This window comes from Anolis carolinensis, unplaced genomic scaffold, assembly GCF_035594765.1.
Source record: "Anolis carolinensis isolate JA03-04 unplaced genomic scaffold, rAnoCar3.1.pri scaffold_24, whole genome shotgun sequence".
NCBI classification, from domain to species: domain Eukaryota; kingdom Metazoa; phylum Chordata; class Lepidosauria; order Squamata; family Dactyloidae; genus Anolis; species Anolis carolinensis.
This window is the reverse complement of record NW_026943833.1, coordinates 400,304-422,250: the sequence shown is the minus strand read 5'-3', so window position 1 is coordinate 422,250 and position 21,947 is coordinate 400,304. Positions and strand designations below refer to the sequence as shown.

At 26.5% G+C, this 21,947-nt stretch overlaps 1 protein-coding gene across 1 annotated transcript in view; it reads right to left on the bottom strand.

Annotated features, from left to right (window-relative positions):
- The window catches only part of sgsm1 (small G protein signaling modulator 1), a 61,679-nt gene that overhangs the window by 36,230 nt on the left and 3,502 nt on the right, over window positions 1-21,947 (bottom strand). The window contains exons 2-7 of the mRNA XM_062966583.1: window positions 17,061-17,136; window positions 13,169-13,331; window positions 11,008-11,163; window positions 7,103-7,170; window positions 2,300-2,457; window positions 2,038-2,172 (exon numbers count right to left, since the gene is read on the bottom strand). Coding sequence (XP_062822653.1) covers window positions 2,038-2,172; window positions 2,300-2,457; window positions 7,103-7,170; window positions 11,008-11,163; window positions 13,169-13,331; window positions 17,061-17,136 — 756 coding nt within the window. The remainder of the gene's footprint in view (window positions 1-2,037; window positions 2,173-2,299; window positions 2,458-7,102; window positions 7,171-11,007; window positions 11,164-13,168; window positions 13,332-17,060; window positions 17,137-21,947) is intronic.

Here is a 21,947-nt window from a genome sequence, read left to right as displayed (position 1 = left end):
CATAGAGATGTCCTGGAGTATCAACAAAGGTCCTAGAGATAATCTATACACATAATAAGAGTGGAAATGTGTATGAGTCACCATAGAGATGTCCTGGAGGACCAACAAATGTCCTAGAGAAAAATCTACACACAAAATAAATGTGTATAAGTCACCATAGAGATGTTCTGGAGGACCAACAAAGGATGATGAGATTCACAGTACCTTCACTCACTTCCAGAGACCACTGTGACCGCCACGAATGACGGACCGGGACCAAACTTGGCACACAGAACCCCCATGACCCACTTTACACACTGGTGCAGTTTGGGGGAGTTTGGACCATGGATGATGGGATTCGCAGTACCTTCACTCACTTCCAAAGACCACTGTGACCGCCACGAATGACGGACCGGGACCAAACTTGGCACACAGAACCCCCATGACCCACTTTACACCCTGGTGCAGTTTGGGGTAGGTTGTACCATGGATGATGGGATCTGGAGTACCTTCACTCACTTCCAAAGACAGCTATGACCACCACAAATGACGGACCAGGACCAAACTCAGCACACCTAACCCACATGACCCACTTCACACCCTGATGAAGTTTAGGGGAGGATGGACCATGGATGATGGGATTTGAAGTACCTTCACTTACTTCCTGAGAGCACTGCGGCCCCCACCAATGACTGATCAAGACCAAACTTGGCACACATACCCCTCACAACCCACTTGACACCCTCCTGTGGTTTGGAGGTCAATGAACCATGGATGATGGGATCTGCAGTACCTTCACTCACTTCCAAAGACCACTGTGACCCCCACGAATGACGGACCTGGACCAAACCTGGCACACAGAACCCCCATGACCCACTTTACGGCCTGGTGTGATTTGGGGGAGGATGGGGCACGGATGATGGGATCTACGGTACTTTGAAACACTTCATCTCTCTCAGACCACTGTCCCTCTAACCAGTGACGGATCAGGACCAAACTTTCAATCACTTCACCTCCCACAAACCACTGCCACGCCCACCAAACTGGATCAAACTATAATATAATTAGTAATTAATAAATAAATAAATAGGAACAAATAAGTAATAAAATATATGATAATATAATTAGTAATTAATACATTAATAAATAGGAACAAATAAGTAATAAAATATATGACAATATAATTAGTAATTAATAAATTAATAAATAGGAACAAATAGGTAATAAAATATATGACAATATAATTAGTAATTAATAAATTAATAAATAGGAACAAAAAGGTAATAAAATATATGATAATATAATTAGTAATTAATAAATTAATAAATAGGAACAAATAAGTAATAAAATATATGATAATATAATTAGTAATTAATAAATTGATAAATAGGAACAAATAAGTAATAAAATATATGATAATATAATTAGTAATTAATAAATTAATAAATAGGAACAAATAAGTAAGAAAATATATTACAATATAATTAGTAATTAATAAATGAATAAATAGGAATAAATAATAAAATATATTATAATGTAATTAGTAATCAATAAATAAGAACAAATAAGTAATAAAATAAAACACATAAATAGGAATAAGCAAGTAATAAAATAATGATAATATAATTAGTAATTAATAAAGTAATAAATAGGAATAAATAAGCAATAAAATATATGATAATATAATTAGTAATTCATAAATTAATAAATAGGAATAAATAATAAAATATATTATAATGTAATTAGTAATCAATAAATAAGAACAAATAAGTAATAAAATAAAACACATAAATAGGAATAAGCAAGTAATAAAATAATAACATAATTAGTATTATATTATATTAGTATTATATTAGTATATAAGTATTAGTATTAGTATTATATTATATTATATTAGTATTAGTATTATATTATATTAGTATTATATTATATTATCATTATTTTATTACTAATTAAATAGGAATAAATAAGCAATAAAATAATTATATTATAATAAAGTAATAAATTATTAATAATTATTATTAAGAAAGTAATACATTAATAAATGAGGCCACTGACCGGCTGGACCAGGACGTTGTTCTTGCCGTAGAGGAGGGTGGCCCGGTTGTTCTGGTGGAGGGAGGCCACGTAATCCCGGGCCGAGACGGACGGACGGTCGTCCATGCTCCCGCTGGACGAGTGTCGTTTCTGGATCTGTCCGGAATCGGAGAACGGGTCAACCACTTGACCCCCTCCCCACGATATACATATATATATATATATATATATATATATATATATATATGACATTAATTAATTAATCCGTTCGTTCGAGACGTACGCAGAGGGCGGGGCGCTTGGTGGGGGAGTCCTGGCGGCCGTGGGAGGAGTGGGCGGAGCCGTGGATGCGGTGGCGCTGGACCAGCTCGTCGGCCGAGGGGTCGGTCCAGAAGTGGTCCGAGGTCTTCATCCGGGTGTATTCCAAGGCACAGGGCCCCACTGAATAAAGAAATAATAATAATAATAATTAATTATAATAAATACTAGCTGTGCCCGGCCACGCGTTGCTGTGGCAAAGTGGTGGTGGTATCGGTTAAAACTTGTTGTGGAATTTTTATTTGACGTTATTTGTATTTTTTTATATTAATTTTACTGTCACTTATCTTTTTTATTTGTTATATTTTATTATTTTGTTGTATTATTTTTAGTCATACTATTTTTGTTATAGTATTTTATTGTATTAATTATTTTAGTGTTTTTCATAATTTTTTATTGTATTATTTGTATTTATTTTTTTATCATTATTTTATGAACACTGGGCTGAGTGGGTTGCTAGGAGACCAAGTGGGCGGAGCTTAGCCTTCTAACTGGCAGCAATTGGATAAAAAAAATTATTCCTCTCCCTCTAATTAGGAATTTATTTTTCTTTTCTTTTTGTTGTATCAACCTAGAGGCATGGATGAGGGGTTGTGATGTCAATTTTCGAGGTTGTGGGGTGTTTACTTTTGTTGTTTTGTCCGCTGCCGTGATGCCATCACTCTTTTATATATATATAGATTTATATTGCAGTGAATTACCTGCAATATAAAACCAAACACTAGGTGTCGCTAAAGGGCAATGCAATGAATAGCTTGCCATAGAAGTCTATGGGGTTGCAATATAAGACTGAACACTAGGTGTCACTAAAGAGCAATGCAATTAATGGCCATAGAAGACAATGAGCTGGCAATATAAGACTGAACACTAGGTGTCGCTAAAGAGAAATATAAGAATAATTTAAAAATCTAATAATAATTATATGTAATACTATCTTCTATATATATAAAAGAGTGATGGCATCACGGCAGCGGACAAAACAACAAAAGTAAACACCCCACAACCTCGAAAATTGACATCACAACCCCTCATCCATGCCTCTAGGTTGATACAACAAAAAGAAAAGAAAAATAAATTCCTAATTAGAGGGAGAGGAATAATAGTTTTTATCCAATTGCTGCCAGTTACAAGGCTAAGCTCCACCCACTTGGTCTCCTAGCAACCCACTCAGCCCAGTGTTAATAAAATAATGATAAAAAATAAATACAAATAATACAATAAAAAAATTATAAAAAACACTAAAATAATTAATACAATAAAATACTATAACAAAATGACTAAAAATAATACAACAAAATAATAAAATATAATAAATAAAAAAGATAAGTGACAATAAAATTAATTTAAAAAAATACAAATAACGTCAAATAAAAATTCCACAACAAGTTTTAACCGATACCACCACCACTTTGCCACAGCAACGCGTGGCCGGGCACAGCTAGTAACATATATAATATAATACATGATAATAATACAAATATAGGAACAGTTAAGAAATAAAAATAATAGTAACACAATGATCATAATAATCATCATATAATAAAATAATATAATAATGATTAAATAAGAGTAAAATGGTAATAAATAATATAAGAATACGTATTGAAATAAGATAAATAAAATTATATATTAATAATGAAATAAATAGTATAAAATTAAAATTAAATAAGTAATATAATAATACCATAATAACATACTTTAATAATATATAATATAACATAAATGATATAATACACAAAAACAATAATAATGAAATATAAGAACAATTTTAAAATAAGAAATAAAATACTAATTATCATATAACAATAATCATATAATAATATAATTAAATAAATAATACAATAGCAATTAAGTAAGAATAACATGATAATAAATAATATAAGTAATATAATAATATGTTTTGAAATAATATAATAAGGCACAGGGGCCCACTGAATAAAGAAATAATAATAATAATAATAATTAATTATAATAAATATTTATATTGCAGTGAATTACCTGCAATATAAAACCAAACACTAGGTGTCGCTAAAGAGAAATATAAGAATAATTTAAAAATCTAATAATAATAATAATAAATATAACATAATAATAGTTTTACATGATATAACATAACAGTTAAATAATAAAAATAAATAATAATATCACGATAACAAAGTAAAAAAAACTAGCATGATAAAATAACTAATAAGCAATAATATTCCTATGGGGTTGCAATGTAAGACTGAACACTAGGTGTCGCTAAAGAGAAATATAAGAATAATTTAAAAATCTAATAATAATAATAATAATAATAATAAATATAACATAATAATAGTTTTACATAATATAACATAATATAACAGTTAAATAATAAAAATAAATAATAATATCACGATAACAAAGTAAAAAAAACTAGCATGATAAAATAACTAATAAGCAATAATATTCCTATGGGGTTGCAATGTAAGACTGAACACTAGGTGTCGCTAAAGAGCAATATAAGAATAATTTATAATAATAATAATAAAATTAAATATAATAATAACATAATGAGCTAAAATAAAAATATAATAAGTAATATAATAATAGTTAGATAATATAATATACTTTAATAATAATGTATAATAATATCACGATAACAAAGTAAAAAAAACTAGTATGATAAAATAACTAATAAACAATAATATTCTTATGGGGTTGCAATGTAAGACTGAACACTAGGTGTCGCTAAAGAGCAATATAAGAATAATTTATAATAATAATAATAAAATTAAATATAATAATAACATAATGAGCTAAAATAAAAATATAATAAGTAATATAATAATAGTTAGATAATATAATATACTTTAATAATAATGTATAATAATATCACGATAACAAAGTAAAAAAAACTAGTATGATAAAATAACTAATAAACAATAATATTCTTATGGGGTTGCAATGTAAGACTGAACACTAGGTGTCGCTAAAGAGCAATATAAGAATAATTTATAATAATAATAATAAAATTAAATATAATAATAACATAATGAACTAAAATAAAAATATAATAAGTAATATAATAATAGTTAGATAATATAATATACTTTAATAATAATGTATAATAATATCACGATAACAAAGTAAAAAAAACTAGTATGATAAAATAACTAATAAACAATAATATTCTTATGGGGTTGCAATGTAAGACTGAACACTAGGTGTCGCTAAAGAGCAATATAAGAATAATTTATAATAATAATAATAAAATTAAATATAATAATAACATAATAATGAGCTAAAATAAAAATATAATAATATAATAATAGTTAGATAATATAATATACTTTAATAATAATATATAATAACGTGTAATATTTAAATGATATAATACACAATAACAATAAAATATAAGAACAGTTAAATAATAAAAATAATATAAAATAAATAATAATATAACAACAGCAAAGTAAAAAAACTAATATGATAAAATACCTAATAAACAATAATATTCCTATGAGCTTGCAATATAAGACTGAAAACTAGGTGTCGCTAAAGTGCAATATAAGAATAATTTAAAAATCTACTATTAATAATAATAATAGTAGTAGTAATAATAATAATAAAATATAATATAATAACAATGAACTAATAAAATAAAAAATATAAGCAATATAATAATAGTTAACTAATATAACATAATAAATAATGAATATAATAATATATACTAACGTATAATATTTAAATAATATAATACACAATAACAATAAAACATAAGAACAGTTAAACAATAAAAATAATATAAAATAAATAATAATGTAACAATAACAGTAAAAAAACTAGTATAATAAAATAAACAATAAACAATATTCCTATGGAGTTGCAATATAAGACTGAACAATAGGTGTCGCTAAAGAGCAATATAAGAATAATTTAAAAATCTAATAATAATAATTAAAAAATTGTAATATAATAACATAATAATGAACTAATAAAATAAAATTATAATACAATAGTTAAAAAATATAATAACGTAATATAATATTTTAATAATAATATATAATAATGTGTAATATTTAAATAATATAATATACAATAACAATAAAATAAGTATTATAATAATAATAGTCAATACAACAATATAATAAATATAATAGCATACTTTAATAATAGTAATTATATGTAATACTATAACATATATAATACATGATAATAATACAAATATAGGAACAGTTAAGAAATAAAAATAATAGTAACACAATGATCATAATAATCATCATATAATAAAATAATATAATAATGATTAAATAAGAGTAAAATGGTAATAAATAATATAAGAATACGTATTGAAATGAGATAAATAAAATTATATATTAATAATGAAATAAATAGTATAAAATTAAAATTAAATAAGTAATATAATAATACTTACCATAATAACATACTTTAATAATATATAATATAACATAAATCATATAATACACAACAACAATAATAATGAAATATAAGAACAATTTAAAAATAAGTAATAAAATACTAATAATCATATAATAATATAATTAAATAAATAATACAATAGCGATTAAGTAAGAATAACATGATAATAAATAAGTAATATAATAATATGTTTTGAAATAATATAATAATAATTTAATAGTTAAATAAAATAAAAACACTAGGTGAGCTTGCAATATGAGGCTGAACACTAGGTGTCGCCAAAGAGATAGGAAAAACGTATTGATTTAGGTTGCAATTCCAATACTGAACACAAGGCAGCCAAAATTAATTAATGAGTCCTAATTACCAAGTAACGAAGCGAGGATCGGTCCGTCAACTGGGTCCATCAGCAAGGCTTCTTTCTCGTAGTATTTACTGCAGAAGACGAGAAAAATCGATATATTATTATTATTATTATTATTATCACAATACTATATCAAAATAATAGATAATAATGTTGTATTGTATTGGGATAGTTTCGCTTTCGATCCCATTATAATGAATGGACCTTGTCTCCACCATTGAGATAAAATATATCAAATTTTGGCATTGATATTATTTAATATTTAATATGCGTATTTATTTTAGTTTCACTTTCACTTTTGACCCCCATTGAAATGAATGGACGCTGTATCCGCCATGGGGCCGAAATATATTAAAATATATTTTTCTCTAATGTAATTTACATAAAAATATAATATTTATGTAATTATATTACACATAAATATAATTTTGGGATGTAATATAGTTAATATTTATTTTAGTTTCACTTTCACTTTTGACCCCATTGAAATGAATGGACGCTGTATCCGCCATGGGGCCGAAATATATTAAAATATAATATATTTTTCTCTATTGTAATTTACATAAAAATATAATATTTATGTAATTATATTACACATAAATATAATTTTGGGATGTAATATAGTTAATATTTATTTTAGTTTCACTTTCACTTTTGACTCCATGGAAATGAATGGACCCTGTATCCGCCATATTAAAATATAATATAATTTTGGGATTAAATATATTTAATATTTAATATTCATATTTATTTGTTTTACTTTCATTTTATAGTTAATAATGTTTACTTTTAGTTTTACTTTTGATGCCATTGTAATGAATGGATCTTTTATCCCGAATTGAGCCAAATTATTTATAATATATTAAATTTTGGCATTTATAATATTTAATATTTAATATGAGTATTTATTTTAGTTTCACTTTCACTTAGGACTCCATTGAAATGAATGGACCCTGTATCCGCCGTATTAAAATATAATATTTATATGGATTATATAAATAAAATTTTGGGATTAAATATATTCAATATTTAATATTCGTATTTATTTTAGTTTCACTTTCACTTTTGACTCCATTGAAATGAATGGACCCTGTATCCGCCATATTAAAATATATTATTTATATGGATTATATAAATATAATTTTGGGATTAAATATATTTAATATTTAATATTAATTTTGATTTGTTTTACTTTCACTTTATAGTTAATAATACTTTAGTTTTAGTTTTACTTTCACTTTTGATGCCATTACAATGAATGGATCTTTTATCCCGAATTGAGCCAAATTATTTATAATATATTAAATTTTGGCATTTATAATATTTAATATTTAATATGAGTATTTATTTTAGTTTCACTTTCACTTAGGACTCCATTGGAATGAATGGACCCTGTATCCACCATATTAAAATATAATATTTATATGGATTATATAAATATAATTTTGGGATGAAATATATTTAATATTTAATATTCATATTTATTTTAGTTTCATTTTTACTTTGGACTCCATTGAAATGAATGGACCCTGTATCCGCCATATTAAAATATAATATTGATATGAATTATATAAATATAATTTTGGGATTAAATATATTTAATATTTAATATTCATATTGATTTTAGTTTCACATTCACTTTTGACTCCATTGAAATGAATGGACCCTGTATCCGCCATATTAAAATATAATATTTATATGGATTATATAAATATAATTTCGGTATGAAATATATTTAATATTTAATATTCATATTGATTTGTTTTACTTTCACTTTATAGTTAATAATACTTACTTTAGTTTTAGTTTTACTTTCAGTTTTGATGCCATTACAATGAATGGATCTTTTATCCCGAATTGAGCCAAATTATTTATAATATATTAAATTTTGGCATTTATAATATTTAATATTTAATATGAGTATTTATGTTAGTTTCACTTTGGACTCCATTGAAATGAATGGACCCTGTATCCGCCAAATTAAAATATAATATTTATATGGATTATATAAATATAATTTTGGGATTAAATATATTTAATATTTAATATTCATATTGATTTTAGTTTCACTTTCACTTTGGACTCCATTGAAATGAATGGACCCTGTATCCGCCATATTAAAATATAATATGTATATGGATTATATAAATATAATTTTGGGATTAAATATATTTAATATTTAATATTCATATTGATTTGTTTTACTTTCACTTTATAGTTAATAATGCTTTAGTTTTAGTTTTACTTTCACTTTTGATGCCATTACAATGAATGGATCTTTTATCCCGAATTGAGCCAAAATATATTAAAACATATTAAATTTTGGGATTTAATATATTTAATATTTAATATTCATATTTATTTTAGTTTCACTTTCACTTTTGACTCCATTGAAATGAATGGACCCTGTATCCACCATATTAAAACATAATATTTATATGGATTATATAAATATAATTTTGGGATGAAATATATTTAATATTTAATATTCATATTTATTTTAGTTTCACTTTCACTTTTGACTCCATTGGAATGAATGGACCCTGTATCCGCCATATTAAAATATAATATTTATATGGATTATATAAATATAATTTTGGGATGAAATATATTTAATAATCATATTTATTTGATTTACTTTCACTTTATAGTTAATAATATTTACTTTTAGTTTTACTTTCACTATTAAAACATTACATTTTGGGATTTAATATATTTAATATTTTAGTTTTACTTTCACTTTTGATCCCATTGTAATGAATGGACCTTGTATCCGCCAGTGAGCCAAAATATATTAAAATATATTTTATATATTATAATTTATATAATATAATATTTCTATCATTAAATTATATATAAATATAATTTTAGGATTTAATATTGAATATTTGTATTCATTTAGTTTTACTTTCACTTTCAATCCCATTATAATGAATGGACCTTGTATTAGCCACTTAGCCAAAATATTTAAAAATATATTAATTTTTGGAATTTAATATATTTAATATTAATAACCATATTTATTTTAGTTTTAGTTTCACTTTCTCTTTGGATCCCATTATGATGAATAGATCTTGTACCCTTAAAATATATATACAATATATTAATTTTATTTAACATATGTAAAATTATTTACATTTTGGGATATAATATATTTAATATTCATATTTATTTTAGTTATTTTAGTTTCACTTTCACTTTTGTTTTCAATCTCATTGTGATGAATGGATCTTGTATCCAGTATTGAGACAAAAAAAATTGGGATTTAAGACACATTAATACTAATTAAATTCTATTTTCCTTCCACCCTTATGGTAGGCAGGTTTAATTTCTAATTCAAGATCTGAAATTTTTGAATTTGAAAAACTGAAGTTTTTTAAATTTGAAATTTACAAAAAAGTTCATTTTAAAATTTCAAATTTTAAAATTGTTGTAACGAATAACTTGCAAAATACGACTGAAGTTTTAATTTGAATTTTGAACATTACAGATTTTCAAAATTTGAGATTGACAAAATTTCAATTTCTTTAGAAAAACTTCTTTGACTTCTGATTATTCTAACAAATAGTCTCCAGTATTAAGACTGAATTTTTAAATTAAAATTTGAAAATACAAATGAAAAAATTCATTTTTTGAAATTTTAAATTTTTGAAATCTGACATTTACAATGACAAAATTTCAAATTTGATTTTTTTAAAAAAAAATCATTTGAAAATTCAAAATTGTTGTCACAAATAGTTTGCAATATAGGACTAAAGGTTTAACTTGAAATTTTGGAAATAAAAATTTGGAATTTCAATTTTTGGAATTTTGAATTTTTTGAAACTTAAAATTTGGAATTACAAAATTTCAATTTTTTTCAATTTAAAATTTAAAATTATTGTAATGAATATCATGCTATATATTACCTGCTGTTTTCAACCAAGTGGTGGACGATTTTGTCCAGGACTTTTTCGAAAAGCGCCGTCCGGATCCAAAGGTGACGAATGGCTTGCGGAGAAAGATTCGGGAATTTTGCCATTTTGTTGCGAATATTTTCCTGCATCCCGGGCCCTTGATTTCGCCTAAAAAATTAACATATTAAAGTATTTATATATACGTTTATATATAAGGGCAGAAGAGAAATACTGTACATAAAAATATAATTTTGAAATTTAATTAATTTAATTTTAAAATTTATTTTTTTAAAATTTAATAAAAATTTAAAATTTAATAATGCATTTAATAATAAAAAATTTAAAAAATGAAATTTAATAATAATGAAATTTAAGTAATATAAAATTAAATATAAATAAATAAAAATAACGAAGGGAAAATTAATAAAAAAATTATATATAAAAAAATAAAAATTAATTGAAGATAAAATATAAAATAAAAAATAATATTTTAAAATGTTATTAAAATTTAACTATATAAACATAATAATAATAATAATAATAAATCAAATAAGTAGTAAAATATTATTTATAAATGCAGAAATAATTATAAAGGAAAAATATTAATAAAAATATACTAATGAAAATATTCGCAGAAATATTACGAAAATGTTCACAGATTGCTGAAAATAACTACATAAATATTCCCCAAAATATTCACAATATTCACAAAATTTCAAAATATTCACACACAAAATCACAAAAATAATATCCACAAAAACATATCCATGAAAATATTTGCAGAAATAATCATAGAAATATTCACAAAAATATATTCCTGGAAACATCTGCAGAAAATATATTCATAAAATATTTGCAGAAATAATCACAAAAATATTCATGAAAATATTCGCATAAATATTCACGAAAATATATTCATAGAATGTTTGCAGAAATAATCACGAAAATACTCATGAAAATATTCATGAAATATTTGCATAAATATTATCGAAAATATATTCATAAAATATTTGCAGAAATGATCACAAAAATAATCATGGAAATATTCATGAAATATTTGCATAAATATGAATGAAAATATATTCATATTTGCGGAAATAATCATCAAAATAATCATGAAAATATTTGCATAAATATGAATGAAAATATATTCATAGAATATTTGCAGAAATGATCACAAAAATAATCACGAAAATATTTGCATGAATATTCACAAAAATATATTCATAAATTATTTGCAGAAATAATCACGAAAATATTCATGAAATATTCACAGAAATATTCCTAAAATATTTGCAGAAATAATCACAAAAAGTACTCATGAAAATATTCACAGAAATATTCCTAAAATATTTGCAGAAATACCCACGAAAAATACTCATGAAAATACTCATGAAAATATTCGCAAAAATATTCACGAAAATATATTCATAGAATGTTTGCAGAAATAATCACGAAAATACTCATGAAAATATTCATGAAATATTTGCATAAATATTATCGAAAATATATTCATAAAATATTCGCAGAAATGATCACAAAAATAATCACAGAAATATTCATGAAATATTTGCATAAATATGAATGAAAATATATTCATAAAATATTTGCGGAAATAATCACCAAAATAATCATGAAAATATTTGCATAAATATGAATGAAAATATATTCATAAATATTTGCAGAAATAATCACGAAAATATTCATGAAAATATTTGCATAAATATGAATGAAAATATATTCATAGAATATTTGCAGAAATGATCACAAAAATAATCACGAAAATATTTGCATGAATATTCACAAAAATATATTCATAAATTATTTGCAGAAATAATCATGAAAAATATTCATGAAAATATTTGCATAAATATGAATGAAAATATATTCATAAAATATTTGCAGAAATAATCACAAAAAATAATCACGAAAATATTCGCAGAAATAATCACAAAAATATTCATGAAAATATTTGCATAAATATGAATGAAAATATATTCATGAAAGATATGCGGAAATAATCACAAAAAATAATCACGAAAATATTCATGAAAATATTTGCATAAATATTAATGAAAATATTCCCAGAAAAACATATATATATATATATATATATATATATGCATAAAAATACATTTATAAAATATCACCTAAATATTAATGAAAGACTCACATGTTCTCGATGGCCTGTTCGAGACCCTGGACTTTCCGGCAGAGCTCCTCGGCGGGAGGGAAGCTCTTGGCGGCCTTCAGGAAGAGGGCGGCCATCTTGTTGCTGCGCAGGAAACCGGCCGCCCGGCGCTTGAGCCCGTGCAGAATGCACGCCTCCACCGCCGCTGCACAAGGAAAGAAAAAAATAATAATAAATAATAATAATAATAATACAGGGACCGGGACCCCACTTGGACCACGGACCCCGCGTGACCCCCTCTACGTCCCGGTGAACCACGGAAAATATTACATTGCAAAATTAAATATATTGGAAATATCACATAGAATAATATGGAAAATAATACGGAAAATAATAATAATAATAATAATAATAATAAGACAAGGACCGGGACCCCACTTGGACCACGGACCCCGCGTGACCCCCTCTACGTCCCGGTGAACCACGGAAAATATTGCATTGCAAAATTAAATATATTGGAAATATCACATAGAATAATATGGAAAATAATAATAATAATAATACAAGGACCGGGACCCCACTTGGACCACGGACCCCGCGTGACCCCCTCTACCTCCCGGTGAACCACGGAAAATATTGCATTGCAAAATTAAATATATTGGAAATATCACATAGAATAATATGGAAAATAATACGGAAAATAATAATAATAATAATAATAATACAGGGACCGGGACCCCACTTGGACCACGGACCCCGCGTGACCCCCTCTACCTCCCGGTGAACCACGGAAAATATTGCATTGCAAAATTATATATATTGGAAATATCACATAGAATAATATGGAAAATAATACGGAAAATAATAATAATAATAATAATAATAATAATAATAATAATAATAATAATACAAGGACCGGGACCCCACTTGGACCACGGACCCCGCGTGACCCCCTCTACGTCCCGGTGAACCACGGAAAATATTACATTGCAAAATTAAATATATTGGAAATATCACATAGAATAATATGGAAAATAATACGGAAAATAATAGTAATAATAATAATAATAATAATAATAATAATACAAGGACCGGGACCCCACTTGGACCACGGACCCCGCGTGACCCCCTCTACGTCCCGGTGAACCACGGAAAATATTGCATTGCAAAATTAAATATATAGGAAATATCACATAGAATAATATGGAAAACAATACAGATAATAATAATAATAATAATAATAATAATAATAATAATACAAGGACCGGGACCCCACTTGGACCACGGACCCCCCACGACCCGGTGAAACACAGAAAATATTGCAGACCCACAAGCATTGCAAAGTTAAATAAATTGGAAATATCACATAAAATAATATGGAAAATAATAATAATAATAATACAAGGACCGGGACCCCACTTGGACCACGGACCCCCCACAACCCGGTGAAACACAGAAAATATTGCAGACCCACAAGCATTGCAAAGTTAAATAAATTGGAAATATCACGTAAAATAATATGGAAAATAATAATAATAATAATAATAATAATAAGACAAGGACCGGGACCCCACTTGGACCACGGACCCCCCACGACCCGGTGAAACACGGAAAATATTGCAGACCCACAAGCATTGCAAAGTTAAATACACTGGAAATATCACATAAAGTAATATGAAAAATAATACGGAAAATAATAATAATAATAATAATAATAATAATAATAATAATAATAATAATAATAATACAAGGACCGGGACCCCACTTGGCCCACAGTCCCCCCACGACCCGGTGAAGCACTGAAAATATTGCAGACCCACAAGCATTGCAAAGTTAAATAAATTGGAAATATCACATAGAAAAATAAGGAAAATAATATGGAAAATAATATTAAATATTCTGAAATATATTCTGAAAAAATAGTGAGAAGAATCACATGAAATAATAAGGAAAATAATATTAACTATTCTGGAGTATAATCTGAAAAATAATTAGAAAAAAACACATGAAATAATATGGAAAATCATATGGAAATAATATTAAATATTCTGTATTCTGAAAAACAGAAAAATCACATGAAATAATATGGAAAATAATATTAAGGATTCTGGAGTATATTCTGAAAAATAATTAGAAAAATCACATGAAATAATATGGAGAATAATATGGAAAAGGATACGGAAAATAATTTTGGAAAATAATATGGAAAATAATATTAAAGGTTCTGGAGTATATTCTGAAAAATAATTAGAAAAATCACATGAAATAATATCGAAAATAATACGGAAAATAATATTAAATAGTCTGAAGTATATTCTGAAAAAATAATTAGAAAAATCACATGAAATAATATGGAAAATAACATGGAAAATTATATTAAATAGTCTGAATTATATTCTGAAAAATAATGGGGAAAAATCACATGAAATAATATGGAAAATAATATGGAAAATAATTTTGGAAAATAATATTAAATGTTCTGAAGTATAATCTGAAAAATAATTAGAAAAATTGTGATGAAATAATATGGAAAATAATATGGAAAAGGATCCGGAAAATAATTTTGGAAAGTAATATGGAAAATAATATTAAATGTTTTGAATTATATTCTGAAAAATAATTGGAAAAATCACATGAAATAATATAAAAATAAAATGGAAAATAAGTATTCTGGAGTATATTTTGAAAAATAATTAGAAAAATTGCATGAAATAATATGGAAAATAATATTAAATATTCTGGAGTATATTCTGAAAAAATAGAAGAATGAAGAATCACATGAAATAATATGGCAAATAATATGGAAAATAATATTAAATATTCTGAAAAATAGAAAAATAACATGAAGTAATATGGAAAATAATATGGAAAATAATATTAAATATTCTGTATTCTAAATATAGAAAAATCACATGTAATAATATGGAAAATAATATTAAATATTCTGAAGTATATTCTGAAAAAATAGTTAGAAATTCACATGAAACAATATGGAAAATAATATTAATATTCTGTATTCTGAAGAAAAAGAAGAATCACATGAAATAATATGGAAAATAGTATTAAATATTCTGGTATATTCTGAAAAAATAGAAGAATCACAAGAGATAATATGGAAAATAATATGGAAATTAATATTAAATATTCTGAGGTATATTCCAAAAAATAGTGAGAAGTATCACATGAAATAATATGGAAAATAATATGGAAAATAATATTAAGTATTCTGTATTCTGAAAAATAGAAAAATCACATGAAATAATATGGAAAATAATATTCTGTATTCTGAAAAATAGAAAATTCACATGAAATAATATGGAAAATAATATGGAAAGTAATATTAAGTATTCTGGAGTATATTCTGAAAAATATTTGGAAAAATCACATGAAATAATATGGAAAATAATATGGAAAATAGTATTAAGTATTCTGGAGTATATTCTGAAAAACAAAGAGAAATAATATGGAAAATAATATGGAAAATAAAACGGAAAATAATACTATTCTGTATTCTGAAAAATAGAAGAATCACATTAAATAATATGGAAATAATATGGAAAATAATATTAAGTATTCTGTATTCTGAAAAATAGAAAAATCACATGAAATAATATAGAAAATAATATTAAGTATTCTGGAGTATATTCTGAAAAATAGAAGAATCACATGAAATAATATGGAAAATAATATGGAAAATAAGATTAAATATTCTGAACTATATTCTGAATACAAATAATATTTAAATATAATATATTATTCATTTAAATGTAAAAAACAATAATAAAATTTAAATAAAATACATTATTTGTTTATTATTATTGTTTGTATATTATTTGTTTAAATATAATAATAATAATAATAATAATAATAATAATAATAATAATACTAATAATAATAATGCAATACAATTAAAATTAATTAAAATTATAATTACCGCAGAAGGAAATGATATGGCTGCTGTCTTCGTGGACGAACTTCCTGGTCACAGCTTCTTCCATTATTTGCTTGACCTTTAATTATTAAAAAAATAATAAAAGAGAAAATTTTAAAATTTGAAAAAATTGAAAAAAATTTTTAAAAAAATTTAAAATAAAATTTAAAATTTCATACATATTTTTAAAAGTTATAAAAAATTTAAAAAATAAAATTTAAAATTTCATATATATTTAAAACAATTAAAAAAGTTAAAAAATTAAAAATAAAATTTTTTAAAAAATAAAATTTAAATTTAAAATTTCATGTATATTTTTAAAAAATTATAAAAAAAATTTGAAAAATGTAAAAAATAAAATTTAAAATTTCATATATATATATATATATATTTAAAAAATACATTAAAAGATTTAAAAATTACATTTAAAATTTCATATATATTTTTTAAAAATTATAAAAAAAATAAAAAATGTAAAAAATAAAATTTAAAATTCCATATATATATATATATATATATATTAAAAAATTACATTTACAATTTCATATATTTTTTTAAAAATTATTTAAAAATTTAAAAAAATTAAAAAATAAAATTTAAAATTTCATATATATATATTAAAAAATACATTAAAAGATTTAAAAAATTAAATTTAAAATTTCATATATATTTTTTAAAATTATAAAAAATTAAAAAAATTAAATTTAAAATTTCATATATATATTTTTTTAAAAAATTAAATTAAAAAAATGAAAAAATAACATTTAAAATTTCATATATATTTTTTTAATTAAAAAATTAAATTTAAAATTTCATATATATTTATATATATGTGTAGTGACATTGCAGGTTACAGCGAGCACATCCCAGGGTTCATTTGCATAGCCCCTCCCACCGCTTCTCCCTTAACCCTTTCCTACCCTTTCCTATGACACACACAGTAAACAGAGCGGAATTGCTCAGGAACAGAACATACTGGAGGGAGTTATGGGACGGACTCAACATGATGGGAGTTGTAGTTCACCTACATCCAGAGAACCCAAAAAACGATGGATCTGGACCAAACTCGCTACGGATGATGGGATTTGTAGTACCTTCACCCACTTCCTGAGACCACTGTGACCCCCACGAATGACGGATCAAGACCAAACTTGGCACACAGAGCCCCCGTGACCTACTCTACGTCACAGTGTAGATCGGAAAACAATGGATTGTGGATGATGGGATTTATAGTACCTTCACTTACTTCTAGAGACCACTGTGACCCCCATGAATGATGGACCGGGACCAAACTTGGCAAACAGAGCACCCATGACCCACTTTATGTCCAGGTGAAGTTTAGAGGAGGATGGACCATGGATTATGGGATCTGTAGTACCTTCACTCACTTCCCAAGACCACCACGACCCTCATGAATGACGTACCGGGACCAAACTTGGCACACAAAGCCCCCATGACCCCCTCTACGTCCTTGTCCAGTTTGAAGGAGGATGGGCCATGGATGATGGGATCTGCAGTACCTTCACTCACTTCCACAGGACACTGTAACCCCCATGAATGATGGACCAGAACCAAACTTGGCACACAGAGCCCCCATGACACTCTCTACGTCCTGGTCCAGTTTGGAGGAGGAGGGACCATGAATGATGGGACTTGCAGTACCTTCTCTCACTTCCTGAGCCCATTCCAATACACAACAATGATGGATCAAGACCAAACTCAGCACACAGAACCCCCATGACCCACTCTACGTCCCGGTGCAATTTGGGGGGGATGGGGCATGTGTGATGGGACTTGTAGTACCTTCACTCACTTCCCAAGACCACTGCAACCCCCATGAATGACAGTCCGGGACCAAATTTGGCACACAGAGCCCCCATGGCCCACTTTACATCCTGGTGAAGTTTAGAGGAGAATGAACCATGAATGATGGGAATTGCAGTACCTTCACTCACTTCCTGAGACTATTGAGACCCCCAGGAATGACAGACGTGGACCACACTAGGCACACAGATGCACCATGACCCACTCTACACCCTCATGTGGTTTGGAAGAGTTTGGACCATGGATGATGGGACTTGCAACACCTTCACTCGCTTTCTGAGACCACTGTGACCCCCACCAGTGACTGATCAAGACCGAACTTGGCACACAGGACCCCCATGACCCACTTTACATCCTGGTGCAGTTTGGTGGAAGACGGACCATGGACGATGGGATTTACAGTACATTCAGTCACTTCCAGAGACCACTGCAACCACCATGAATGACGGACCGGGACCAAACTTTGCACACAGGACCCCCATGACCCACTCCATATCCTGGATAAGTGTGGTGGATGATGGACCATGGATGATGGGATTTACAGTACCTTCACTCACTTCCCAAGAGTAATGTAACCCACACCAATGACTGCTGAAGACCAAACTCGGCACACAGGACCCCCATGACCCACTTTACATCCGGGAGAAGTGTGGTGGATGATGGACCATGGATGATGGGATTTACAGTACCTTCACTCACTTCCCAAGAGTAATGTAACCCACACCAATGACTGCTGAAGACCAAACTCGGCACACAGGACCCCCATGACCCACTCCATATCCGGGAGAAGTGTGGTGGATGATGGACCATGGATGATGGGATTTACAGTACCTTCACTCACTTCCCAAGAGTAACGTAACCCACACCAATGACTGCTGAAGACCAAACTCGGCACACAGGACCCCCATGATCCACTCCACATCCTGGAGAAGCGTGGTGGATGATGGACCATGGATGATGGGATTTACAGTACCTTCACTCACTTCCCAAGAGTAATGTAACCCACACCAATGACTGCTGAAGACCAAACTCGGCACACAGGACCCCCATGATCCACTCCACATCCTGGAGAAGCGTGGTGGATGATGGACCATGGATGATGGGATTTACAGTACCTTCACTCACTTCCCAAGAGTAATGTAACCCACACCAATGACTGCTGAAGACCAAACTCGGCACACAGGACCCCCATGATCCACTCTACATCCTGGCACTGTTGTATGGATGATGGGAGTTGTAGTTCACCTGCACCCACTGGATCTAGGCTACACTTTGAACACAGACAAACAAGGCCTTTCTCAAATGACACGGGCACCGCCGGGTCCCCAAGCTAGTATAATACAATCTTAATAGAATATCAACCATCTACATATATATAAAAGAGTGATGGCATCACAGCGACCCACAAAACAACAAAACTACAGGCCCTCCAACCTCGAAATTTGACAACACAACCCATCATCCACGGCTCTAGGTTGATACAACAAAAAGAAAAGAAAAATAAAGTCCTAATTAGAGAGAGAGGAGTAATTGCTTTTATCCAATTGCTGCCAGTTAGAAGGCTAAGCTCCACCCACTTGGTCTCCTAGCAACCCCCCAAAAAATAATAAAAAAACACTAAAAAATTAATACAATAAAATACTATAATAACAGAAAATAACTAAAAATAATACAAGAAAATAATAAAATATAATAAATAAAAATATAACTTCCAAAAAATTAATTAAAAAATGTAAATAATGTCAAATAAAAATTACACAACAATTTTTAACCAATACCACCACCACTTTGCCACAGCAACGCGTGGCCGGGCACAGCTAGTATCATATAATAACGTCAATATAATATAACAAATAAATATATTTTAATTAAAAATATTTCCAGATAACAGACGGCCACCCAATTATCTGTTTGCATAGCCTTGCAACGTATTGAATCCCAATATCCTGTTTGAGATTAAGCCAGACCAAGGAGACGTTTACTTATTTTATATATATATATATATATATATATATATATATAGAAATCAATTGAATACATAAAAGTGACAGATGGGTCCTTATTATGGGTTGTGAGATAAAAAAAAGAGGGAATGAACAATGAAGAAAGAAGAGAGGAATGAATGAAAGAAGAATGAAAGAGAAAAAAATAAGAAAGGAACAATAATGTCAAAAATAAATATAACGATGTCAATATAATTTAATGTGAATGTAATATATTAAAATATAATGTCAAACATAATCATGTCAAAAATATAATAATATCAGAAATATAATATAATAATGACTATATAATTAAACGTCAATGTAATATAATAAAAATATAATAATGTCAAAAATATAATAGTGTCAAAAATATAATAGTATCAGAAATATAATATAATGACTATATAATTTAATGTCAATGTAATAAAATTATAATGTCAAAAATATAATGTCAATATAGCTTAATTTTAATGAAATATAATAAAATATATAAATATAATAATGTCAAAAATAAAATAATGTCAATATAATTTAATGTCTATGTAATAGTATAATAAAATATAATCATGTAAAAATATAATCATGTCAATAGAATTTAATGTCAATGAAAATATAATAATGTCAAAATATAATATAATACTGACTATATAATTTAACGTCAATGTAATATAATAAAATATAATAATATCAAAAATATAACAATGTCAATATAACTTAATTTTAATGAAATATAATAAAATATAATAATGTCAAAAATAAAAAATGTCACTATAATTTAATGTCAATGTAATATAATAAAATATAATAATGTCAAAATATAATATAATAATGACTATATAACTTAATGTCTATGTAATAAAAATATAATGTCAAAAATATAATGTCAACATAGCTTAATTTTAATGAAATATAATAAAATATATAAATATAATGTCAAAAATAAAAATAATGATGTCAATATGATGTAATGTCTATGTAATACTATAATAAAATGCAATAATGTCAAAAATATAATATAATCATGTCAATAGAATTTAATGTCAATGTAATATAATAAAATATAATAATGACTATATAATTT